This window comes from Leptonotus elevatus, chromosome 14 (assembly GCF_054856555.1).
Source record: "Leptonotus elevatus isolate MCC_2025b chromosome 14, RoL_Lele_1.0, whole genome shotgun sequence".
NCBI lineage: Eukaryota > Metazoa > Chordata > Actinopteri > Syngnathiformes > Syngnathidae > Leptonotus > Leptonotus elevatus.
The window spans coordinates 1,797,965-1,824,019 of NC_141252.1; the positions used below are offsets into that span (position 1 = coordinate 1,797,965).

At 41.7% G+C, this 26,055-nt stretch overlaps 3 protein-coding genes across 6 annotated transcripts; 1 reads left to right on the top strand and 2 right to left on the bottom strand.

The window, feature by feature from the left end:
* Positions 1-109: 109 nt before the first annotated feature.
* LOC147162509 (inositol-3-phosphate synthase 1-A-like) lies at positions 110-11,700 on the bottom strand. 4 transcript variants are annotated; one of them, XM_086094685.1, is made up of 12 exons: positions 11,545-11,601; positions 7,944-8,000; positions 6,081-6,205; positions 5,841-6,002; positions 4,464-4,593; positions 4,179-4,372; positions 3,944-4,093; positions 3,406-3,621; positions 2,058-2,222; positions 1,790-1,903; positions 554-771; positions 110-474 (listed from the first exon to the last, which is right to left on the bottom strand). In XM_086094685.1, the coding sequence occupies exons 3-12, from the start codon at positions 6,192-6,194 to the stop codon at positions 291-293; spliced, it is 1,647 nt and encodes a 548-aa protein (XP_085950811.1). In that variant the 5' UTR covers positions 6,195-6,205; positions 7,944-8,000; positions 11,545-11,601; the 3' UTR covers positions 110-290. The 4 variants fall into 4 exon arrangements, with proteins under 4 accessions (XP_085950811.1, XP_085950810.1, XP_085950807.1 ...); XM_086094684.1 differs by lacking the exon at positions 11,545-11,601 and adding an exon at positions 8,642-8,856; XM_086094681.1 differs by lacking the exon at positions 7,944-8,000 and having other exon boundaries at positions 11,545-11,700.
* On the top strand, positions 10,887-18,061 carry LOC147162510 (programmed cell death protein 10). The gene is made up of 8 exons (XM_086094686.1): positions 10,887-11,054; positions 13,379-13,649; positions 14,017-14,070; positions 15,231-15,348; positions 15,445-15,571; positions 16,709-16,787; positions 16,863-16,945; positions 17,248-18,061. The coding sequence occupies exons 2-8, from the start codon at positions 13,560-13,562 to the stop codon at positions 17,327-17,329; spliced, it is 633 nt and encodes a 210-aa protein (XP_085950812.1). The 5' UTR covers positions 10,887-11,054; positions 13,379-13,559; the 3' UTR covers positions 17,330-18,061.
* A 1,329-nt stretch (positions 18,062-19,390) lies between these two features.
* On the bottom strand, positions 19,391-25,829 carry LOC147162511 (beta-1,4-galactosyltransferase galt-1-like). The gene is made up of 5 exons (XM_086094923.1): positions 25,766-25,829; positions 23,050-23,694; positions 22,243-22,573; positions 22,002-22,168; positions 19,391-20,900 (listed from the first exon to the last, which is right to left on the bottom strand). Exons 1-5 carry the CDS (start codon positions 25,774-25,776, stop codon positions 20,648-20,650), a joined length of 1,407 nt encoding a protein of 468 aa, XP_085951049.1. The 5' UTR covers positions 25,777-25,829; the 3' UTR covers positions 19,391-20,647.
* Positions 25,830-26,055: the final 226 nt, after the last annotated feature.

Below are 26,055 nucleotides of genomic sequence, written 5' to 3' on the forward strand. Positions count from 1 at the left end.
AAAATGCTTTTAATGTTGAACTATTATGTAAAGCACAGAGTTACTGTGTGTATGAAATGTACTCTATAAATAAATACATCTTCGAGGTAAGCAAGTTGACACTTTCGGATTTGTGCTTCTATAACAACTTTAATCAATAATGCATGAACATGTTAGACAAACTTAAAGGTGCAGACACGGAATCAACAAACAGCAAATGGATGGAATGTAAGCCCTTCCATTTAACAGTCTAATGTAACCCATTCCTAAAATAACAGTGCAGCAACCAGGTTTTATGTAACGTTTGCCGTCTACTTGGAGTGTTCTGCGCCGTTGTACTCGTGGACGCCGTTAGGGACCTCTGTGTGGTTGACATTGGCGATTGCCTTCTTCGGGGTGGCCGTGTCGCCATTGAGGCGCTGCGTGGACCGGAAGCTCCTCTGCAGCTTTTCCTCCAGCAGCATGTGACTCTGAGGGGGCAGGCCCAGACATGCCCTGGAAAAATGTCCGAAAAAGTCATTTTGGCCTCGCTCTACTGTATACATTTTGAATGTCGCTTGATCTATGTCTGTACCTCATGATGTTTTCTATGGAGGCCCTCTGGCGGAAGAAGGCATTGATGACGGGGGTCCCCGGTGGGACCAGGGGGGCTTTGCATAGGAAGGAGAGCAGCACCAGGACGCTGTGGAAGGGCTGGAAGTGGTCCTCGCCATCGGGCCGGAAGCTCATGCGCTGGCACAGCTCTGTCAGAATGGCCAAGTCCAAAATGATGGGGCTGGCCAGGAGAGAGTCCTGGTGGCCAAATAACAGCAACGTCGGAGAGAAAAGTCAAATGGGTCATGAATAAAGTCTTCATTTTACTGGAATATCGCCAACACTTTCCGAAGATAAACTTTGAATATTAGACGGGGAAAAAAATCTTTACTTTAAACAAGTTGTAAAATAATGGCAAAAGCAATAATTGTACAAAAATTAAGTCATTATTTTACAGTACTTAAGTAGAAAATGTTGAATTTTTTTTTATGTTACATGAAAAAAAGTCCTCATTTTCTGGGGGGGGAAATTACATTATGTGGAAAAGCAATAACTTTACTAAAGTACTAAAGTCTGGCAAAAGTCAACATTTTTCTAGAGGAGTTGTATTTGTTCAATAATTCAGATAAACTGTAATCCATGGAAAAAGTCAATTATATTACAATTAAGTCCGAATTTTACTAGAACAGTGATGACATTTTATGGAGTGGTGATGATAGTGGGGGGAAATAATTTGATGAAAATAAAATCGAATTTGTATAATGTGGAAAAAAACATTTTTTTTTAGAATTAAGTTATTTTACTAGAATAGTTATCATTTTATGACAAAAGTTGTAATTACATTAGGTTAAAAGTGGTAACTTTGACACTGAAAAAAGTCCTAATTTCATATGAATAACGTCGTGACATCTCAAGAAAGAAAGTCATAATTTTACCAGAATAAATCGGGAGACAAAAACTGTAAATTTTATAAATATGAAGTTATTATATTATTGTGGGGGGTGTCACAATATTACAACAATTAAGTTGTAACATTATGAAACAAAAAAATTGAATTTTACAAAAATAAGTCTAAACTTCACGGGAATAAAGTAACAAGACAAAAGAACAAACATTTTGCTAGTTGCCAGGCAGAACTCATGGGGCACATTTGCTGGTGCCCCAAAGCCTTATTAAAAAAAAAATTAAAATTGACACAACACTTGAGGCTGCACGTAATGACCAAAAAAAGTACCGGAGGAGTCTGTATTGAACTTTGTGAAGTGACGAGACTGACCTCACAGGTGTTGTGCAGTACGATGGTGTTGAGGCCGCCCATCATGATCTCAGACGTGTACTCATCCATGGCTCGCTTGCTGTCTCCCAGATACGGAATGTACTTAATCACCACCTGGAAGGAACCAGAATCACATCCAAAAATACTCGAAGCTGTAATTTAGGACTAAGGCTGTATCATTACAAAATAATAAACAAGCGAAGTGCCCTCCATAAGGTTAAGACATGTTCAAAGCCTTAAACTAAATTCACTGTATGTTGTCACTCACACAATGGTCGGGCTTCTCCCCGTGGTCGTAGAGGACGGAGTTGGAGCGGACCATGTCGTCCACCACGTTGCTCTTGGTGATTTCTTTGGAGCGGAACTGCTGAGGCGCAGACAGGTTCTTGCCGTCGTTGTTGCCCAGGTGGTTGTAGCTCACGATGGAGGTCGGCTGAGAAGGACAAGCACACGCGCACACACAAAAGGAAGGAGTCATTTGAAAAAAAAAATAAAATAAATAAATAAATAAAATTGATTTTTTTTTTTTTTAAGGCGTCATTTGACGAGAATAAATAGTACATTGGGGTAAAATTAAAATTGTACCATTATAGTAATATGATTGTACTATTATGAGACAACGGTCTTCATTTTTACCATAATAAAGTTGCAGTATTACGCGAAAAAAGTACTAATTTCATGGAGGAGAAAGTCACAATTTTACTAGAATAAAATGGTAATCTTACAAAGTAAATGGTCATCATTTTATGAGGGAATAAGTCAGCATTTTATAAAAGGTGAAAATTCGATGTGAGGGAGGTATTAATAAGGGGGAAATAAAGTGGTATTTATAAAGAAAGTCATACTTGAACTGAAGTGGTGATTTCATGAATATTTATAACTTCATGAGGGAAAAGTAATTGGTCTTGAGAACAAAATTCGATAAGGGTACAAGTCATAATTTGGTGGTGGGGGAGGGGGGTGTCATACGTTTTCAGGCAAAAGTCATTTAATGAAATAAAAGTCATGTTACGACACACACACTAGTCCAAACACGGCATTCTGTTTAATATTGCCTTTGTGCAATATGAATTAAGCAGCCAAAATCCACCAGTTTTTATCCATCTCAGGGGCGGCCATTTTGCTACTTTGCGCCAACTGAAAATGACATCACTGCCTAATTGGCTCAAGTAACAACCAATCATGACTGAATTTGGTCATGTGACATTCACAAGCTGAGCCATGATTGAGCGTTAACCGAGCCCTGAGAAACTGTGATGTCATTTTTAGTGGACAGCAAGTGGCAAAATGGTTGCCCCCTTAGATGGATAAAAACAGGTGGATTTTTCTGCTTAATTCATATTTCACAAATGCAATATTTACCACATTGCCGTGTTTAGACTAGCGGAGGCGCATAGAACATATTATTGCATAGAAAATGTTTGACTTGACTTCCGCAATAAAGGAAAAGTCCTTGCAATAGGGTTATAATTGCCATCTAATGAAGAAAAAGTCACAATTTTATAGGTAAAAAAAAAAAAAAATAGTATTTCATGAAGAAAAAGTCACAATTTTACTAGATTACATTTTTGGGAAGAACAAAAGTTGTGAATTGAAGTCAAGCAGTCAGTTCTCACCTTGATCCCCGAGCTGACCAGGAAGTCCACCAGCACCGACTTGATCTTGGTCTGTCCGGACTTGAAGTCATCCCCTCCGACAAAGACGCCCCTCTGCTGGGCCAGCTCCACGGCCCCCGGTACGAACGTATTCTGAGGGGAACCGTTGATGTAGGCGCACCCCTCCAGGATGCTGGCCACTGCAAACAGAGTGGAGGGAGACACCTCTAAGCCCCCCTGACCAAGGAGGGGGAGGGACAAAAACAAACATACAATCAATTTGCTGGCCGAGTTACTTTACTTTAGCACGTTTTGCCAGGTTTTGCGGGAACGACGTGAGGTTAAAAGACAAAGATGGAAGAGTTCATTAGAGTTCAAAGCAAACATGGTGGAGCAGCATTTAGTTGTTACGCTGCACGCAAATGGAATAAGTTGCCAACAAGTTTTTCCACATACCTTTCATTTAAGTCTTCGTTAAACATTTTTCAACCAATTTCAAGGGGGGTCATTATTTTCTTATTATTACTCTCATTGCAGACTGTAGCATTTTTTTTCCCACCTGGATGGCAGCCAGCAAGTTCTCCGCCGTGTCGTTTATGCCCGGCACGACGTCGCAAAAGCGCTCAGTGGTGGCGGTCCACACCACGATCACTTTATCCACTCCACTGACCTGTCGGAAGTCGCGGATGTCCGCTTGGATGCGCTCCACCTGAAAATGGTTTCTCACATGAACTACCGCCGCTTGGTCAGGTGCCGTTAAATACACAACCCAAAAAAAAATAATTTAGCGTAACCTGCTCCGCCATGGTGCCGCCGAGTACGTTGTCGGCCCGGCTTTCCTGGTTGGCGGCGATGAAATCTGGGATGTAGATGGACGGTCTGGGTTTCATGGCGACCATATATGGTCGCAGCTGCTCTTGTAGCGACCATTCTAGCACCTGGGCGCGCTCCATTGCCCTTCCCAGATCCAGCGAGGAGATATCCCAACCTCAGAACACATCCAATACGGCAATGGTCAATTTGTATTTCTACGTGTGTTGCCACACAAACGCACACAAATGTACATAAACACACTCTACCATCAAAGACGATGTCGTTGGGGTGCACCATGGGTAGCAGATCGCAGAAGGGCACGTTGAACTCGCCGTCAGGCCCTGATCCAAGACACACAGTGGAAGCGTGCAGCAGTGACCCAAAGTAGTTGGCTTTCTGAAAAGATGACATCATAGGACAAAATGGTTCATATCTAAAAAGGGGAAGTCAACCTCAATATGTGCCCTCACTAGTCTAAACATGGCATTCTGATTAATATTACATTTATGATAATAAATAAGTTATGAAGCAAAATCTTTTTATTTTTATCCATCTGAGGAGGCGGCCATTTTGCTACTGAAGATGACATCACAGTGTTGCTCAGTGTTCAGACAACGACCAATCACAGCTCACCGGCTTTCTGAAGCTGAGCTGTGATTGGTTGGGACCCGAGACCCGAGCAACTCTGATGTCGTTTTCATTCGACAACAAGTGGCAAAATGGCCGCCTTCTGATATTGATACAAACTGCTGGATTTTTAAGCTTAAATCTTACTCCACTAACGCAGTATTAACAGAATACCGTATTTGGATTAGTGGGGCTGCATAGAACATATTATTGTTAAGAATTTTTTAACTCATTTGCTCTCAAAAACGTATATTTTAAATATTGCCATGGTCCCAAAAACATATATATATATATATATATATTTTTTTTTTATGGGAGAACATACAGAAGGCTTTGATTCAGCCTCTGACCTGAAGAGGTCACTTAAACCAATGGTACTTACTACAAAAAACGGCCAGCAGGTGGCAGCAGAGTATAAGAGATAAACCAGGGCCATGTTGCAAAAAAAGGCTTTTTTTCACCAGTGTTTAAACAGATTTGTGAATAATGATGAAACTTAGCTATATTCTAATGCTAATTGCTGCAAAACGGAAATAGATAAAAAATATTGTTTTCCCTGATGAAAGAAGAGACTCTAATCTTTCTTTCGGTAGGTTCCGTGAACACAATATTCTGCGGGCCTCGCAAAATCAGTCAAATCCAGTAAAACAGCCGGAAGCGAAGGGGGTTGCTTCAGTGAAAATGGCTGCAAGGGAATGAGTTAAAAGGGTAATATTTTCGCAGGATGTCTGTATAATTTATTGGATATAATTATATGGCGATGAAGCTTCACTTTGTGTCACTGAGCTTTTTTGTTGACGTCATTCCGAACTAGCCGAAGCTAGCGACATGAAGCTAAAACCTAAACCTTTGGCCAGGTTGTTTCAGTGATAAGACTCTGGGTCTAAAACGGACCATTTTCGGCAGCCAAGGATTTTGGTTGACATAGTGACGCACTGGCCCCGAGCCAATGTCAGATTCTGTCCAAACCACTCGAACTCTATTTCCATTGATCAAAATCCGAGGACCTCTCTCACCTTGAGTCCCGTCTTTGTGTTCCAGGTGAGATTCATCTTGTTGGCCAGGACGGCCGCGGTGACCGTACTGCCGTTGTTGCCACCCCAGCCCACCAGCATGACCCCCAGCCGGGGTACGCGCGTCTCTGTGCGAATGGTCATCCCAGTGGAGCGGGGCGTCACCTGTATGGCGTTACGTGCCCGGTCAGCATGTGTGCAGAGGACATTCTAAAATGTTTTAGTTTTCAGGGTTTCACTTACTGTGACTGTATTGCCATGTTGGTGCACGGATGAGGAGCAGTAGGAATACTGAGCCTCAATGTGTGTGTCCGTATACTTGACATTGGGACTGTTGATATGAATCTTCACAGGCATGTTTGACGATTCTGCAACAAACAAAAAATAATTTCGATACTTTTTTCAGAGCAATACCAGTGCGAGTACTCAACACTTGGGGAAGTCACGATACCGATGCCAGTAGTACTTTAAATTCCAGAAGGAACCGATCATTTTAAAGAAATATATCCCAATATAGCAATTTTCCTTAAAACTGCATGAAATTAATGGCAATGTTCTATTCATGATCATAAAACAAAAGGTTACTAAAATACGCAACAATTTTCTTAATGATTAAAGATTTGAAATCCTTGTTGGATTCCCTTTCCGGCAATACATGTATTGTAAAGATTGACCCAATAGTGCGATATAAGGGGCCAAAGGAAGTTGACCACGCCTATTTTTGCCAAAAATGTCCAAATTCAGTGGGCCATAGCTCCCAAACCCCTGCTCTGATTGACATAAAATTTGGAATTGAATGCCATGTCATCACTAGCAACAAGTACACCAAGTTTCATTACAATCTAAATTTGCTTGTTTAAACCCTCTGGGTAATTTTTGGCATGGAACGACCTATTGTAAAATAGTCAAATGTTCGGCCTATAATTCATATTTTTATTGCTGTAAGTGTTAAGGGACCAAAAAATTAATTATTATATTCACGATATATTTTTTTTATTGAATCTGCAGATTAATTTGTTATCAAAATTTTATTCTGCCAAATATTGAAGTCGGCATTGGCCTAAAAAAAATTCTGTATCCACTGTAGTCTTAAAGTAAAGGATATTTTGCATTTAATCAACAGTTTTAGGGGACCTGATTCTGATACACTAGTGAGACCTCCTCCAAGTGGAGGCATCAACATCCAATCATCAGGCCTGCTTTCAGGAAATGCAAAAAGACACTATAGACACTTGGTTTCCAAGCTACTTGGACCAGAACCGAACCATTTAGAAAACAAGATTCATGGCAGCTCGCAACAATGGACGTTATGTAACGCAAGCTTGTATGCCAGACTTTGGTACGACATGGCTAAAGTCGGGCCATGTTAAGTACTGCCCATTTCTTCAGCCCCTCTCAAGTGGAATTTTACTGATGCCCAAATTCCCACCGAAAGCTTCTTTGCTGATGCCAATTTGAGTTTCTTTTAAATAGTGGATGGAAAAAAACAACTCAGCTGGACTAAATAGTTCACAGAGAAAAAAAAACACTATTTCAAAAGACCCAGGAAAGTGAATTCATAATATTTTTTTGTAAACACATTATACACATTTGAGGATAGTAATTATTCCGGACATCCGGCATTTGTGATATTTCTGCAATGCAATGCAAATGCTTCCTTTACACAGTGAAAACAAAATGGCGTATTTGATTACTTTTGCCCGTGATTAGCATACAAATCAGGCAGATCATAATTTAGTCAAATGAAATTTTGAAGTCAAATGAATCCTCACAAATCAAATTACAACAAGGAGTCCAATGCTTCTCAGTGGACGGAGAACTCCCTTTCACCGAGTTGACCGCTATTTTGAATTGTGACATAAGCTCGAAATAGTAAATTGCGAAGAAAAACAGCTTGGGCTGAGAACTATTAGTACTCAGTTATGGATATATAGTGTTATTATTATTACTTAACCTCACACCCCTAGTTTTGCTGATTTGGGGGGGGGGGGGGGGGGGTTGGCTAAAACTCAGCATTGGACATGAGTCCCCATTCGCCACAATTTCGTTCAGATCAGTGTTTATCCAACCAACGCGATTGCAAATGACTTATTACTTGGTCCATACCTGTTAGCTCGTGAGCTTGCTAGCGGCTAGCACCTCCTGCGCATGGCGTGGAAAGCCCTGCAAAGAACCAGTGGGACATATTCCACAGACTAGACACTTTAAGAGGATTAATTTTAGCAACTTAAATTTTTTTAGGTATTTGCTGGTTTTATGCGTCCACAGAGTTCGAGAGCAAAGATAAGAGCTTGATTTTTTTCCCCACTTTTGAAGTCTCATTTTATATACATCATGTTTGTTTTTTTAAATCAATCAAATTTGGCAGGATTGGTAATTGTATTCTTCTCAGTTATGTGCCAAATTTAGAAGACGTGTAAAATGCAATAATGCGGTAGAGGAGGGTTGCAAAAAAAAAAAAAAAAAAAAAACTCGTATGAAATAATGCGAAATGAACGAAAGTCGATGAGCAAAGAGACGCAACAAAGTGCGGAACTATTTTTTTAACATGCAATGCAACGATGCGCTGAAGAAAGGATGGAAAACACTTATTCTGGTCATCTGACATCAATTAATCACCATGCGGGTCATTTTCTGCAGTTTAAACAAATGCTCCACTGCCATTTTGTCATTATGTAATGCATACCGTCCTAACTCGATGGCGGAGTTTTCTCACACACGCACAAAAGAAAAGCCGCACGCGGAATTTTCAATTATCACCTCAGCAAGTGACTTTACTACGACGACAAAGGTCTATTACTCACGGTGATGCTACTACAGACGTGTGAATGAATGATGCGTGCGCGTCTTGCTGCTGCTTCTGCTTCTGGCAAAGTGAACAAGTGGGAAAGTTCCACAAGCTTCCACTGGCCTGGCGACTTGCCAGTGAGCTTTTCTCCTGACACCCTTGCTGGCTTGCACTCACTTTAGAGCCCCCCCTAGCGCCATCTAGAGGGCAAGGGGCATATTGTACGTGTTATTTTGAGGCACATACAGCAACCTTTTTTTTTTTTTTGCCTTGCTCTGCAAGATAAATTCTCGCGGTATTTGTGAGTTGACAAACTCCGAAGAATACATCTTGTCCGTTGATTTCCACCGATCCGAACCACCCAATCACAGAGCGACATTGTGTTCGGGGGCGTGATAATGCAGCTGTGACGAAACCAGGAAGCCAGCGCCGACGCCGCGGCAAACAAACTAACCTACTAACATGGACGAATGGACGCTGCAATTAATTTCTGTTCTTGCAGAGTTAACTCACCGTTTCCTTGTTGAATGTTGAACAGCGAGAGGCGCTTCGTGTATTTTTAGCTAGTAACGATGCACCTAAGCGATGTCTGCCATCTAGTGGTGAATGATGATATTACAACTTAAAGTATACAGCTACTATTAGCGGGGATAGGGAGCAGGTTGGCTCGCGAATAGCGAAAATCCGCATATAATTAATACCCATTGAAATGCATTGGGGAGAAAAGTTATTTTTTGTGTGTATGCAGGCTACTATAAGCCCAAAAACGGACGTTGGTGCTTCCAAAAAACAACAATTACTATTATTAATATTTTTAAATATTGAAGGAAATATTTATTTTAAATCCATGAATAGGTGAATCCGCAGGTGCCAAACCACTAGTATGCAGAGGTTCGGTTGGGGCAGACCGCAGTATAGAGCAGTGCTACGGTCCCCTGTCCGTGACCCCCCCCCCCCCCCCCTATTTATTCTTTTAATGCACCACATACACTCACTGACATGACTGGGAGGCAGGTGGATCGGAGCGTGGGGATATCATTTCCCTCTGCTCCGGCTCACCTGCTCCCAATTTTAATGCACCACACACACACACACACACACACACACACACACACACTTGTATATACACTGGGTGGGGTCACATTCAAGGTTTAGGGGTAGAGTTCGCCAGTCAGCGAGCTGGTGAACTCAGTAACATGGTTAGCTTTCACTAAGAACGCTGGAGTGACGACCGGGACCTTTCGCCGCTGGGCCTGGGGTTCGGGGGTGCCGCCCGTGCCCCCATCCCCCCTTCTGCCCCCGGTGTTCCGTCCCTCAACGTGGCGGGAGGTGGGGTGGACGCGGATGCCCTCTCCGCTCCGCTGTCCGGCCCCTCTTCGGCACTGATGCCTGGGTGCGGGGGGTGGCGGTTGGTGGGGGTGGGGTCGGCTTGGTTGGGGATGGGGGTGGATGGGGGGCGGGGGCTGTGGGCCGGTGGGGTGCCTGGCGGGCCTGCAGTGCCCCGTCCTGCTGCGTTGGGTTGGGGGTGCGGGCCGTGTAAGGGTGGGGGTCGCTCCTGCTCCTGGGTTTGCTCTCCGGCCGGGGCTCGGTTTTGGTGAACGGTATGGGATTTTTTAATAGGTTTTAGGTGAACTAATGCATGCACACTCACACATACAAAATAAAAATGTATAAAAAAAGAAAGCAATGATGATGACATGTCAAATCAGTAAAATTACAGAATGAACTGAGCTCTCCAGAGAAAATAAATAAAATAGTATGCAGAGGTTCACTGTAAGTGTAGGAAACATGTTTATAATTTCCTCCTTCCTCCCCTTTGATACTACTTATTTATTATTACATTTACTTGTAATATCCAAGTGCATGTTCCCCCTATAAAATATGTAAAATGAGAATCAAAACGGATATTTAGACATTATTCTCGTAATATTACAAGTCTACCCTACCCAGCTGCTCTAAAATTAAATTATTTCACATAATAAAAAAAACACATCTCTTGATCGACTGTGTTATTACAATTTTTTAACAAAAAATACAGTACAGCAATTGCATTTCTATTATCTATTTGGCGTTGAAGTTAGACCACCAGACTAAGAAGAAAAAAACGTGTTTGTTTTGTATGTCTTATCTTGTATGTTTTGCATATTGTGACTTTCGTTCTTTCTTCTTATTATTTTTACTGTTTTATTCAGAACGGTTACAAATTTTATGTAAGGCGTGTAGATTGGATTGACTGAACCCCAATGACGTAGAACCCACACGCCCTTTCTGATTGGCTGAGCGAGCGTGAACGTAGCAACGGTCCGGAAGATGTCGCTCAGGCCAGTACTAAAAAACTTCCGCCTTAAGTTGTAAAGAAAACATAGCTGCTAAAAAGGGGCTTTTTTTCGGACGACGTACGCGCCCCCGTTTAAGGAGTCCGAACACAGGTAGAGCCAAGTACACGCTTCGCACCTCATCGCACATCCGTCACGTAGGCACTTTGGCGTCGCGTGTTTTTCTTTTGCGGGGCCACATTTTTTAACAGGGCCGAGACAAATGTTACGCTTCGCTCTCGCTAAGCTAGCACGGCTAGCACGTCCGCCTAGCTACGGGGTGAATGCTATCACTTCGCCTATTCCTAATAGCGATTCAATCGGACTGTATAGACCACGATAGCCCAATTGGACACTTGAAGCGGCGTATTGGTGGCCGTTTCGACCGTCTCGACAATTTCGCAGAAACATTAGAGCCGAGGGAAGAATACGTCGGCTACTTTCGGAGCTAGTGTAGCCTAGCCGCCGCTAAAACGCTGCGTTCAAGGTAGGCTAGGAGAGAAAAGCGTCTTATCTGAAAACAAATAGTTGTATTAACGACACATTCAACGGGGAGATGCATCATTCAAATTCACAATTGTGGGCAGATTTCGTAAATTCTTACTCTGTTTTATGTCCATAGGGTTGGTTTTTCCAAACGCCGGCAATGTGTAACTAAGGCTTGCAGTTTGCGAAATTTAAAAGGAATGACTCGTCAAATTAGGTGTTAAGACACGCACGTTGACATGCCACTCCCATCTCTCTCTCACACACGCACACATCATGCAAGCGCCACACTGAACGGACACGCGCGTTCACGCGCGCGCATACTTGGAGTGGGGGTTGGTGGTTCCTCCGATTTTATGTGCTCAATAGGATTTGAAATGGGAAATCTGTAGTGTTGACTTGTTCAGGCAATACTTCCTAAGTTCCTAGTCAATGAAGTCTTAGCATGTTAATACTTACTCTAAAATAATAAGAGGAAAAATCTAGCAACTTAGAAGGAATCAAATAGCATTACATCGGAAAGGTGACATTTGACAAGAACAAAAGTGCAGGGACAACATTTTCAGTTGAGCAGAAATCAAGTAAAAATATTAAAAGAAAAACAAACTTTATTTTAAAACAATGAAATGGTAATATCATAGGGATAATGTAATTTTACTATTTATTTATCATTTTTATATATTCTTATTTTTCTAATGCAGTACATGCAAAATAAGTGCTCTTAATTCATTCCATTTGTTTTTTCCTAATAAATTTGTTAATGTTTGTCAGAAAGATCCACTAGTCAATAATAAAGGGATTGAAGCAAACAAGAAAATAACCACTCACCAAGGATGTATTAGTACGCTAAAATCACATTTCAGTTTGGTATTTTCGGTACAAAAAAAAACACGGATACGACTTTTAATTATGTTTACTTTGAAAAGATGAAAAGTAAACCGTTCATTTTTAGAAAAAAAATATAAGCAACTTATTTGGGTGATATTCAAATTGATTACAGTACACTCTATAATAAACACACGATGCAACATAGAAAACTTAATGATGTAAACTAATAAGGCACTGAAATCTTTGAGCACTCAGCTGCTAACTATTTAAGTTTAAGGACAAGTTGTTATACACTTTTCATGAAAACATACATTAAGTTTCAATTATGCAAACTATATTACACTCTAATAATAAAAATACAGTAACTTTTGAAATACTTTATAAAATTAACAGTATTTAGGCATTGAAATCTTTGAATAATGAATAATTCAACAATGATAAATCTAACTATTCTAGTTTTAAGTTTTAGCTTATTTGCTTTCTTAATCCACATTTCCTGCGGACGCACAGATCTTGTTGCACTTTTGCAGTGACAATATCTCCAGCAATGGAGCAAAACCGTTCACCGGCAACCGAGGTCGGTGGAATCGAGAGGTAGTACTCATTTTGCAATATGTGGACTACGTTCACAAGCCGTCAACATTCAGGTTAAGGTCCAAATTTCTGTTTGTGAAAGATTTGAAATAACCCGTTTATATGCGCGAGTGAGTAGACATTTCGTCCCGCATAAACGGTGACGTGATCAATCCCCGTCGAAACCGCGATGCACGGATAGCGTCATGATGGAAACAATAGACGTCATTTCTGCTTTCTTATCTTCTAGCGTTGATAGAAGACATTATTTCCATGTCGCCCAGCAAGTTTGGCCATGTTTGTTTATCTGTGCTTATGTATTTCCGGTGGTTAGCGCATACCAAGTACTTTCTGTACCCAAAAGACCAAGATTCCTTGCGGGGTATAGCATGCGCAGAACGCAAACAAACGTTACGTTCTGTGGAGTTATCCGAATACACGTTTATATGTAAATATTGGGGTTAGAAAAGGAGTAACCCAGGGCTCTTGTTCGGGATGTGTTAATTTCAAATTTGGTTTTCTGTGTGTGTGTGTGTGTGTGTGTTTTAAAGGCTGCCCTTCCTGAGGACTTCAAGTTTTTTTTTTTTTTTTTTTTTAAAGAGCCTGCGTGTGTATGTGAGTGAGTTTGTATGTGTGCGTGTGTGCGTGCGTGCGGGTGTGTGTGTGTGTGTGTGCGTGCGTATGCGTCACCCCCCTACCGCCATTTGACCGAGAACCACTCCTCCCTGGAGGATGACAATGGAGGAGATGAAGAATGAAGCGGAGACAAACTCCATGGTATCCATGACGCTCTACACCGTGATGTACCCAGTTTTCAACGAGGTAAATGACAGCTTTGTAATGCCATTTTGGTGTTGTTTCCTTATTAAGGTAGCATATCAGAGTAGATGTGTTGAGCAGTGGACTTGACTACGCCGCGCGGGCGTTTAACGCCAGAAATCGACTATTCGCTATTCACATCCAATTGAAATCTCGTCAAGTTACGGAGAATGTCCTGTCCGGTGTCAACTTTGTTTGAATGGGGGTTCGACATAAACGGCACTGTACTGTACTGATTACAAGAGAAGTTCATTTCCGAAATATCTTCAATGTCGTTTATTGAGATGCCACAAAATGGCAGCAAAGCATTATTCACTTTGCATACTTGCATTCATTACTGACCCTGTGCACTTTTGTGCTTTTGTCTCAGCTGGAGAGGATCAACCTATCAGCAGCTCAGACGCTCCGAGTGGCCTTCATCAAGGTAAATATGGCAAGAAAGATATTGCCACTTTGTCAATAGGACTGCAGCATGACAAACAGCAATTTCATAACACCGTATGGCCAATATTACCATTTATTACAATTTGACAGGATTATATGAAGATTTAGTTCTAGAGTGTAATATTTATATTAGTCATGAGAACAAATGTAACCTATGAGGGGAATATACTGCAACCTTGAGAGAATAAAGCCTTAAAATGACGAGAATCAAGATACAAATTTTGCATTAAAAATATTGTATGTAATATTACAAGAATTTTTTTTCAATCTTATAAAAAAGTTGTCAACTATATATATATCTATATATATATATATATGTGTGTGTGTGTGTATATATGTGTGTGTATATATATATATGTGTGTGTGTGTGTGTATATATATATATATGTGTGTGTGTGTGTGTGTATATATATAGATATATATATATGTGTGTGTGTGTATATATAGATATATATAGATATATATATATATATATATATATATATATATATGTGTGTGTATATATATATAGATGTGTGTGTGTATATCTCTCTCTCTCTCTATATATATATAATATAATGATTAAGAATTTCTTCTTCTTCTTCCTCTTGTGGCTGAAGCCAGAGGGCAGCCATCTTAGATTGCCACTGTTGCTGACAAACTTTTGTACGACTTGTTTTACAGCAGGATCATGGTTCAGAGTTATGTTGCAGATGAATCTTTGAGTGGCACACCTAGATATACCGTAAAAGGGAACATTTATGATCGCATTGTCACCACTGGAATGTGCATGTATTGCTTCTCCCAGACTTGTTAAAACCGTGTGCCACACACTGATATTTTCATCGTCGAAAAGATAGAAAATAATGTGAAACCGGCGCGGAGAAATCAATGTACTCGAGTTAGGTGCGCTTAGCGAGTGGCAGCCTAAGATGGCCGCCGTGCCTTCACTACTGTGAGTAGTAAGCGGCCCATTGTTCGTTTATTATAGCGCCCCAATCGCCAAATATTTGCTGGGGCATGTCCGCCTCAAAAAACACAGCGCCTGAAATTTCCCGGGTTAAATATATTGTCTTTGCATAAAAGTATGGACATTGGTTGCAGTTGCGCACATTACAACAACGCTTGACCAACGTTATTATTTATTTTCGGTTCAACCAGGCAGAGAGGGAGAACCCGGGCCTGACTCAGGACATCATCATGAAGATCTTGGAGAAGAAGAACGTCCAAATCAACTTCACTGAATCGTTGCTGCGCATGGCTGCTGATGACGTGGAGGGTGCGTGCACAGTATGGTGTTATTTATGTACCCGTACCCACCACCCTGTGATCGCGTCCCGTGGATCAACCAATGAACCGAAACCCTCTCGTGCAGAGTTCATGATCGACCGGCCTGAGCAGGAGTTCCAGGACCTGAACGACAAGGCCCGAGCGTTAAAACACATCCTCAGCAAAATCCCGGACGAGATCAATGACAGAGTACGCTTTCTACAGACGATCAAGTGAGTGCCATCGATGGGTTTTTACGAAATGGGAATTTGTGCGCTCTCGTTAGGGTTACAAATTAGTGGAAAATTTTAATGGGAAGTTAAGCTGGGTAATTTTGAAAGAATAAAAAAAAAAATCCATTATTTTGTCCTGTCATAAAATAATACAATTAAAGTTTGTGAATAGAACTTTAGCCAGAACAAAAATATGAATATTGAGTTAACTATTACTCACCCACTGACCAAACAATTCAAACTAATTAACAGAAAGAAGTGCACCCCCTTCTCCAAAAATATCAATCATGTCACATGTAAAATAAAATAAAAAAAAGATGCCACCCTCTACAATAGTCCCTTTTCAAAATGCAAAGTTTCACCCTTTTACAGTAATGACCTAAGCCATAGTTTGACAAAACATATTATTTTTTGCCTCAAACATCTCAGGATGCTGGCCACTTTCAGTTCCACCGCTGAGATGCAATTATTAATAAACAGAATATAATCATCGGTTTCTGAAATAGTGGCTTATTATTTTAATGCATCTAAAGCAGTGATTCCCAATGAGGTACTACTGTACTGTAGTCCCACTAGTTGTACACCGGCTCCCTCTAGTGGTACTCAAAAGATTCCCTAAATTAAATGTTCAAACTTTTCAGTTTTAATGTTCAAATTCTGCAAAATGTTACTGCGGCTTACAATAATGTTACGTACTTTGTAAGAATGGCGCAGCTGCCTCATTTTTTTTTATTATCACAAGCTACAACAGGCTTACTACACTACTGTACTCATTATGGTGGTGCTTGCACAGCAAAGTATTTGTTTTAGGTGCTACATGCTGGAAAAGGTTCGAGAACTATGATTTTCTCCAGCCTGCCATCTGTGTTTTTGCTAAAAACCACTTCAGGCAATTGGATTGTAATTTTCATATAACTGTACTTGCATGAATCTGGCTGAGTTGGTCAAAAATGATGCTCAAATATAATTTATCCAGCTATATTCCTGTAAGTTCCCGATTCAGGGCCTACCTTCATTTAAAAAAAAAAAAAGATTATTCGCCATTAATGCCAATTAGTTCTGGTTAATTCCCCAACTTTGAATATTAATTGAATTTTGCAACCGTAGTTCTCATTGGTGACTTTTACCCCCATACAGAGACATAGCCAGCGCCATTAAAGAGCTCCTGGACACGGTCAACAACGTCATTAAGAAATATCAGTACCAGAATCGCAGGGTGAGTAACATCAGCCTTTCACGCTTCAAATTGTCATCCTTTGCATATCTTGACTATTTTCTGATTTATGTCAAGGCCCTGGAGCATCAGAAAAAAGAGTTTGTGAAGTACTCGAAAAGCTTCAGCGACACCCTCAAAACGTACTTCAAAGATGGAAAGTAAGTGCAGCGCGATGTCGCCGACTTTCATTCTTCTTCTGTTTAAATTCTTGCTGGTGAGTTATTCTTAGAACAGACCACTGGGATAATCATGTTGTGGGTATGTCAAATAACTACGGTATATTCATCCGGTTTGGGACCTCCCAGTTTGAGTAGCGTATCCAGTGAACCTTTTCTGATGGAAGGTCGGAAAACTCCCGACTTCCCACTTCCTTTTGAATGCAGCGTTAGCACAAAGGGGTTTGGCCATGTTTGTAGTCCTTATTGCACCACTGCTTAGCGCTGTTATCTTTCATTGCCAGGGCGATTAACGTCTTCAACAGCGCAAATCGGCTTATCCACCAAACCAACCTCATACTGCAGACCTTCAAGATCGGGGCCTAGCTCAGTGAGGACCATGCGGTCCGGGGGGAAGCCGCCACCCCAACCCTGCCCCTGCGGAGGTGGTAATTTGGGGGAGATGGGTTTGGAGCGGGCGCTTGGGTGGGCGTATGGTCGGGAGCACCTGACCCATATTTGTAAATTAGGAAGAGTTGATTTTAGGGTTGGGGGTCCGCAGCGGGAGAGACTGAAAAGTGCCATTTGTGTAGTCAATGAGGATTTTCCAGTCTCCAGCTGAAATCGGCTCCAAAGTCTGCTTGTTTGATTTTATTTGGACACTTTTAATTTATAACCCTGATTTTTTTGTTTTGTTTTTCCGGGGAGGTGTTTATTAAAGACTAATTGCCATTTTTCTAATATATTCATGTTGATCATTTTACATAAAAACAACAACACTGCAACAATCATAGCTCCGCGTAAGCGACGACATCCATTTTGTGTCCTTGTCGCTCGGGAGGATTGACAGGCCTGGGAGGCGGCCATTTTAGGATCCCGAATTTCATTCCTCTTCGCTTATCTTGACGACCACGACGCCAAATGACTTCCAAGCACAGCGTTGTGCACCTTACTACTACTTAGAATAATAAGTCGTACAACATTCCCTCCGCCGCCTCCTCCTCCTCAACAGAGTGTTAGCACGCCAAGACGCTTCTCGCTGTCGGGGGTTGTCAAGACAAGAAATTCTGTATTTAACTGATCCTGGTTGCAAATGTTCAATAAATAGTTTCCAAATGATCACTTTATGCTTTTTGACTTTTCTCGTCCACTGTTACTATTTATAGTCGCGTGAATGAAAATGCTATTCATACGTTCCAGCATACAATCTTAGCATGACTAAATAGAACATTAAGAATTAAAAACATTTTTGTATCACGATTTGAGGCTTCAATGATGGATGTTGTGCTGTTCCTTTGCTTGTGTGCGCGTTCGCCACCAGGGGGCGGTATAATACATACGTACAAACCACACAAAGACAATACAGCACATGGGTTTAACTTTTAGTGTTGGCAGGTGTAGTTGTTATTTATGTACCATAAATTCAATTCTTGAGCGAAGGCTTTGGAGGTGGTTTCCTTTTTAACCTACTCTGGTATTTTGTTCCACTATTTAGCGCCTCGCTCTTACTAACCACGTCAATAGACTAAAAGCATGAGTGAGGTGCTCGCTACTGGCTGTTTGACAAATTCAGCCAGAGGAAGCGGAGCTAGACAATTCAAAACTTTATATATGAGCCTCAGAATAAGGGGGTGCTTCCGTTTATCACAAAGTGCACAATATAGTTTGTTTAGGCTTTGAAATGTAGTTTTAAAACATTCAGGGCGACAAATTCAATTTCACAATCTCAGTTATTCATTTAAATTTTAAATAAGTTGTAATTGCACTTTGTAGTCATCTTAGTAAAGCAAACATTTTTATCACTCAAATTATATGACGTGACTGAGCAAGACTGTTATGACTTGATGGGAAAATGAAGCTTCATGAAGCACTTGCAATGTTTTTTTTTTTTTTTTAAATACTTCTCTAGATGGTGCTCTTAGGGTTAGATTTTTAATCCAAGAGTGCCAAATAGAGTCAAAAATATCACAAGTGCTTCATGAAGCTTCATTTGTCCATCACTAGCCATTGACCTAAAGCAGTGGTGTGCAAACTCTGTCCTCGAGGGCCGGAGTCCTGCAGGTTTTGGATGTTTCCCTGCTCCAACGCAGCTGATTCCAATCAACACGATCGTTATCAGGCTTATGCAGTGCTTGCTGATCATACATCAGCTGTGTTGGAGAAAGGAAACGTCCAAAACCTTGCAGGACTCCGGCCCTCGAGGACCGAGTTTGCCCGTCCGTGTGGAGACAAAAGAGAGAGACAACTCACCTTCATCGTCACAATTGGTGACTCCGAAGCGATAATGTCAGAACACAACAGTGACGACAACAGCACATATTCCAATCAACAAAATAGTGGCTTCACCAAAAGATGATTTTCAAATGGCCAACCAGAGTCCAGAGCTGAATCTCATCGAAACATCTGTGGGTGATCTGAATAGGGCTGCCCTTGCTGTCAGACAGTTTTGGAGCATTTTTTATTATTTTTTGCAAATACAGCCTCATTTAGATGCACCACAGTGATAATACTCCCACCCAAAAGAAGTTTAATCCCGTAATAAAAGCCAAATGTGCTGTAACAAAATCTTAGTTGAGGGATGTTTATCCAATCAGGTTATTGCACACTCGGTGTGCATGTTTTTCCTTGAATCAAAATCAGTTTATTTCAATATGTTTGTAGGTTACAGGTCACATTAAAGCAAAACAAAGCAAGATTCAGTTTTCGTTGATTATGACGGCACCTCCTGGACAAAAGCGGTACCCCCCCCCTCGAATGAACAACACATTTCCCATGAGGACCAGCGCATACCGTCGTGAAATCCAGATGTCTCAGGCGCTCGCATTGGACTGAATTACCGGTGCATTATTTCCTGTGGCTATTTTCAATTTTTTCTTCATGCAGAACTGTAACGTTTCGCAAGTATGTTAACAGCAGACGCTGGTCGTGATCTTACCTTCTTTATTGTAAACATACAAACGCTGCGCTCGCTCCCTTCCCGTGATGCATTCACAAGCGCTCGCAAACAAGAAAGCTCACAACAACTTTTGAGTGTTGCGTGGCTGGTCGGGTCAGCGTGGAAAGGCTAACTATCAAGCTGATGGCTATTTATTGCTACCACGCAATTTTCTGAATACGTTTGAAATAAAGACTTCATTTTTAGTTGTTTGATTTGAAGTAACAGTGTTATGACGAACAAATGAATTCGAGCTTTATCGTGAATTTGAACGACAGTATCATGGCCTAAAATATTACTAGATAATAATAAATTCCTCCCAAGCAACTGCACTATATCACGGTATCAAATTAGATTATCCGTGCAAGCAATTTATTCCGAATTGCTCTTGTCTTATCATTATCTTTCTATCATTCTATCAGTTGAAGTCATCTTTGCTAGTCTGTAAAAAGTGGCTAAAATTGTGGTTCTGTTCGCGCTCGTACAGGCCTCCGCGTCTCATGCACGAGCATTATGGAGGCTGCATTTACACTTTAGTCCAGAGGTGGCAGGCGTGTGTTAAAAAAAAAAAAAGTCAAAGTCCTTAAGGCCCCTTTAATGGTTGATTTTTAAAATAAAAAAAGGATATCAGGTTTTACTTCTTTTTTTTTTTTTTTTTTTTACATCACAAAATCCTGCCATTTGAACAGAGGTGTAGACTTTACCCACCATTTTGTGATCACCTCTGCTAAAAAGTATAGCTCCCCTTCCAACAAAGGCTTTTGGGGATCTCACATCTCGTGCTGGTCTTCCTCGCGCCCCAAATAATTCACAAGTTCATGTTTAATCAGCCCCGCTTCCTTTAAAACACGGTCGACGTTGGGGATCAGTTTCTCCTGGAAGTCCCACAATCTCCGGTCCACACGGAGCTCTGTCAGAGTTTCAGGGTCATTGAAGTGAATGACCCGACACACATCTTCCGGAACAAAGTAGGTTTTCCCGAACTGCTTTGTCACAGAGTGCACCGATGTTTGCTCCACTTGCCTGGCAAAGGAAGAAATATGGGAATTAACTGAAACAATGCCGTCAATCGTTTGGAAATTGGATTTGCGATTTAGGAGTCTTTTGCCGCACTCGAAATGGAATTGTTCCTCAAGGTGGGGATCACGTGGGAGTGTGTTACGTGCTGTAACTGTTATGCGCAGTCCATTTAAGCAGCATTGGCGCAACGCTGGTTGATCAGTACAAAATAAATTCCCGTGTTTTGAGAACCACAAATATATCCGCGATTTTCATGTTTGTTTTTTTTAATTGTATTTTGTGTGTTCGGTTTTCGTGACTTACCAAATAAATGTGCGTGCGCAACGATCCACAAACACACATTTGACAACTCGCAAGCAGAATTGAATATTTACAAATGATAAGTCATGATAAATGCACACACAAAAAAAAAAAAAAAAAAAAACAACACATGAAAATCACGAAAATGTTTGTGGATCTCAAAGACACGTGACAATCAAGAATTGTGTGAATAATTTTGAGACAAATCTCTCCCCATATTATTCCACCTTACTGGACAGTAGTGCTCTGGGGTTCTGACATTTGCACAATGGTCGTCGGATCATTAATTACTGCACTACCGGGCACTTTATAGCTTGATGACATTTGCATAGCTGTCATTGTTTGGCACTACCTCACTAAAAGGTATCCATTGCTCCCCAGTCACTTCGTTCAGCTCTTCTGGGAACGCCGAGGCCAGCTGGGAGACATCGTTTTTTCCCAGTGTGTCCTGGGTCTTCCTTGGGGGATCCTCCCAGTGGAACGTACCCGGAAAAACCCCACCAGGAAGGCATCCAGGATGCATCCTAACCATATGCCCGAGCCACCTCATTTGCGGAGGAGCGGCAGCAGCCTCTCGGATCACAGTTGAGTGAGAGCCCGGACGCCGTATGGAGGAAACATATTTTGGCCAGCTTGTATGCGGGGGGATCTTGATACCTGAACTCCTCCACTTGGGGCAGGATCTCATTCCTGACCCGGAAATGGCATTCCACCCGTTTCCGACTTTTTACGAGTCGACTTATCATAGACATGCGTAGCTAATTTCAGATTCCAATTCTACCCGTCTGTGTTTGCGGGGCATACCTTGGCAGAATGATCATCTTGCTTAGGTGCAAACTCTTTGGCTTCTTCCTGTAGACGTGCTGCAGAATATTCAGTCCCGGCAATCCTTCCCACTGAGGTAGTTTAAATGTCCCGTTGGGCTCCAATTTTGTGGGGAATCTGTGGGCTTGGATACGGAACTCGCTGGCCTGTAGGATACACAAGATCAAGTATGAGTGTACGCCGACGCCCGGAGCAGCTCCAGAATCCAAAAAGACTGTACGTCGGGATGGCGCCGTTGGAGCTCGCCCATCATAGACATCAGGTCCCGATGCTGGTACGGCATGACGATCTCATCCAGGTCGTTGAGCAGGACGTAGCGCGACCGCTCCATAGACCTGCAGACGCACTCGTTCAGTGTGACCAGTTGACCGTAGTAATGCAGGTCGCCACCGCTCTTGGAGAACATCCAGCCACGAGAGGGTGTCAGATGCCTGTCGATGGGCCAGGGGACGAGCTCCACGAAGCCTTCCTGACTGTAGGTGCTCAGCAGGCGGCCGAGTTCCGGCCCACTGCTGATGTAGTAGACCACCACCTTGTTGACGCCGAGCAACCTGGGAGTAGACGAGCCTGATTGGACAAATGCGGCTGCTTGAAAAGAAAGCTAATCTTTGAGTGGGCGGCAAGCGAGCCCGAGACCAAGACCAAGGTTTTTTAGTGGCTCACTTGTTCCTTTTTTTTTTTTTCTTCTTTTTTTTTTTCTTTAAGAGCTCAGTATTGTTCATTCGGAAATGTCATCATCATTGCTTTTTTTTTTTTTTTTTTTTTTTAATATATATATATATATATAATATATATATATATATATATATATAATATATATAATATATATATATATATATATATATATATATATATATATAATATATATATATATATATATATATATATATATATATATATATATATATATATATATATATATATATATATATATATATATATATATATTATTATTTTTTTTTCACTTGTTCCTGATTGTCGAACCCGACCGTCAAGGCCTCAAAAATCCCAGAAGAGAAATGCTGACCTGTACATCTCCAGGGTCTGTGCCACCTGGAGGACATTGTTGAGGTTTCCATACAGGACGGAGACGCACACTGTCAAGTTGAACCTCGTCTCCTCCTTACGGTTCCTTATGGCCAGCCACGTCGGATTCGCCGCGTCCGCATTTGGCGTCGCCGGCAACAGGGCCACATGCGAGCCGTGGCAGCCCGCCGGCGTCTGGCACAGGACGGCGGTGCTGACGTAAGGGAAGCCAAAGTGGCTGCCGTGCAGTAGAACCTCGGCACTGCTGGAGTTGGACACAAAGCCCCGGCAGCAGAAGACGCAATGCAGCTGCTGCACCGAGTCCCTCTTGAAGATGGCGATGATGCGCACGTCCTTGCCGGGCACCCTCTTGTCTGCGTAGGCCGACATCAGTAGGTGTTTGGTACCGTTCAGACGGGCGATGGTCTCATTATTCACCCGTCCGGGGCACGTGCTAGTACCGTTCAGACGGGCGATGGTCTCCTCATTCACCCGTCCGGGGCACGTGCTGGGGGTCCCCGCATATAGGTTTAGCGCACCAATCCTCGCCGTGCTCATCCAGTAGATGAAGATGACCAAGGTGACTATAACCAAGAGAAGCAATTTCCTTGTGCATCCTGTCGTCCCTTTGGGCAATGGGCACATCCTACAGTGAGGCACAAATAGGAAACAAACCCGTTCAGTCAGTGGACTTATTATAGAGCTGTGTTGACAAATGTTGCCTCATTTTCTCCCGAGGCAGAAATACACGACTTTCAGTTTACGTTCCACCAAAAAATGTGAACGAGTTCAGTTACACCACATTGCTTTCATTTCCACTTTTTACTTATAAGTTCTGCTTAGCGATCGTGAATTGGTCTTGTCGGGATGTGTAATTCTCTTGGTAGCCTCTAGGGGCACCATCTGTTTAATTAATTTGAAGAGGCAAACTTCAGTACGTAATGAAAGCGCTGCGCTTAGAATTTCGGGATTCGTTGACTTGGATGAAAGATTAATATTTCATTCAAACGCACAATTCGGACTGGATTTCGTAACGAAAGAAAAATGTTCACTATTCCTTACTACAGAATCGAAACTAGAGGTCTTTCAGCAAAGGAAATGAAAATTGAAGAAAAACATGCAGCATCAACGACAGCAGGGGGTCGGGAACCCTGGTCCTCGAGAGACGCTGTCCCGCCTGTTTTCCGTCTCTCCCTCCTCCTCCAACACAGCTGACTCATATTATCAGCTCATCGGCAAGCTCTGTAGAAGCCTGTTAATGGTTCTGTTCATCAAATCAGCTGTGTTGGTGGAGGGAGACATGGTAAGGCAGGCGGGATAGTGGCTCTCAAGGACCAGGGTTCCCTACCCCTGAACTAGAGTAAGACTTGCCGGAGCTAACATGAGAATCGTCTTACTATAAAGTTTGCCGCCGATTGTGTCCCTTTTCAGTCATGATGACCCTGTGCCTGGCTGGCCCTTAAAAGAATGCACTCAATTGTGCAAGTCATCTTTCCATAACGTTGTTTATCACACAAAAATCTGAACCGTCTACAGGGCAGGTATGTTTAAAAAATTGGAACCCGTAGAACAGGCTGCTCAAATGGAGCTCCCCTTGGCATCTGAATTTAACCCTATAAAGCCAAACGTATCATATTAAATACAAGACATTTTGAGCCCTCTATTTCATGAGTATAATATTTGTGCCCCCATTAAAACCCTGACATATATGATCTGACACATAAATTGCACGAATAATCCTGTAGAGGGCAGTGTCACCCAGCTGATGGCTTTTCCAGCGACCATGCAAGATCGCCCCAATAGAGAAATTAGAGACGCCTGCACTTATTAGTAGTAGAAAATGTTCTTTCTGATTTTTGGAAATACTAATATGTTTGATATGTCTGTTTATTATTATATTTTTGACAGTTATAAATGCACAAACTTAAAGCATTGTGAAATGTGTCAAATGTGGAAGTTGACCCCCCCCCCCCAAAATGTGTTTATTCAAAAGGACCAATAGATAGTCTATTTACAAAGAATCAGAATTTTCTCTCATATATATTATATATATTATATGTATATATATGGATTCCGCATGCCTAGGTGTAGAACAGCGTTCGCAAACACTCTAAAAAGAGAATTGTTCAATTTAATAAAATTGCTTCAAGTGGTAACACACGATTGAATTAATTTAATCCAAAGTGACTATATGAAGTTTTGTATGAAATTAATTATAAATTCATTAAACTTCATATATTTGCTTTGGATTAACTTTATACAATTGTGTGTTACCACTTGAAGCAATTTTATTAAAACGGATTCAACAATTCTCTTTTTCGAGCGTAGCCTTTTAAACAAACATAATTAATCATATGCATTGGAAGTCATTTTAGTCTTTCTAGCATTATCTATCATTTGTTTGAATACTTGTATTTTATATATCATTGTCACACATTTGAACACTTTATCATCGTTGTTGAGTGCATTTTCTGTCTTTGTCTTGCTGGCCGCACCGCAAATGACTCCCCCCGGGGCACAATCAAGATCTCTTGAACTTGAATGTCGCTCATCGTGGCTATGCGATCGACGCGTCGCGTGGCTGTATCGATCAAATCAACAACTAAATGAAGCCAAATTTCCCAAATTCGTTTATAGACCAGTAGCGGAATTTTGAAATCAATGCCGATGAACGTCGACAAAAACTTTGATCTTGATTTCGACGATTCACAACTTACCGTGTGACCATGTTGATGCAGGTAGAGTCCCGTCGGCTGTCTGCGGTGGCTGCCTTGTCCTCACCCGCATTTTGGCCTGCATGCTACACGCGGGCGTGGAATGCATTGCCCAATTGCAAGTGTCACTCCCACTAAACTTTTCGCCGGACTGTCGAGGTGTACTGATCATAGGTTATCCCCCTACCAGTGGGCTGGGGAAAAATCCTGGTCACCACCTCGTCCAGCTTCTTTTCTCCAGCATACATTCTAATTGTTCTCATCTCATTACTGTATTTGTTATAATAGCTTTT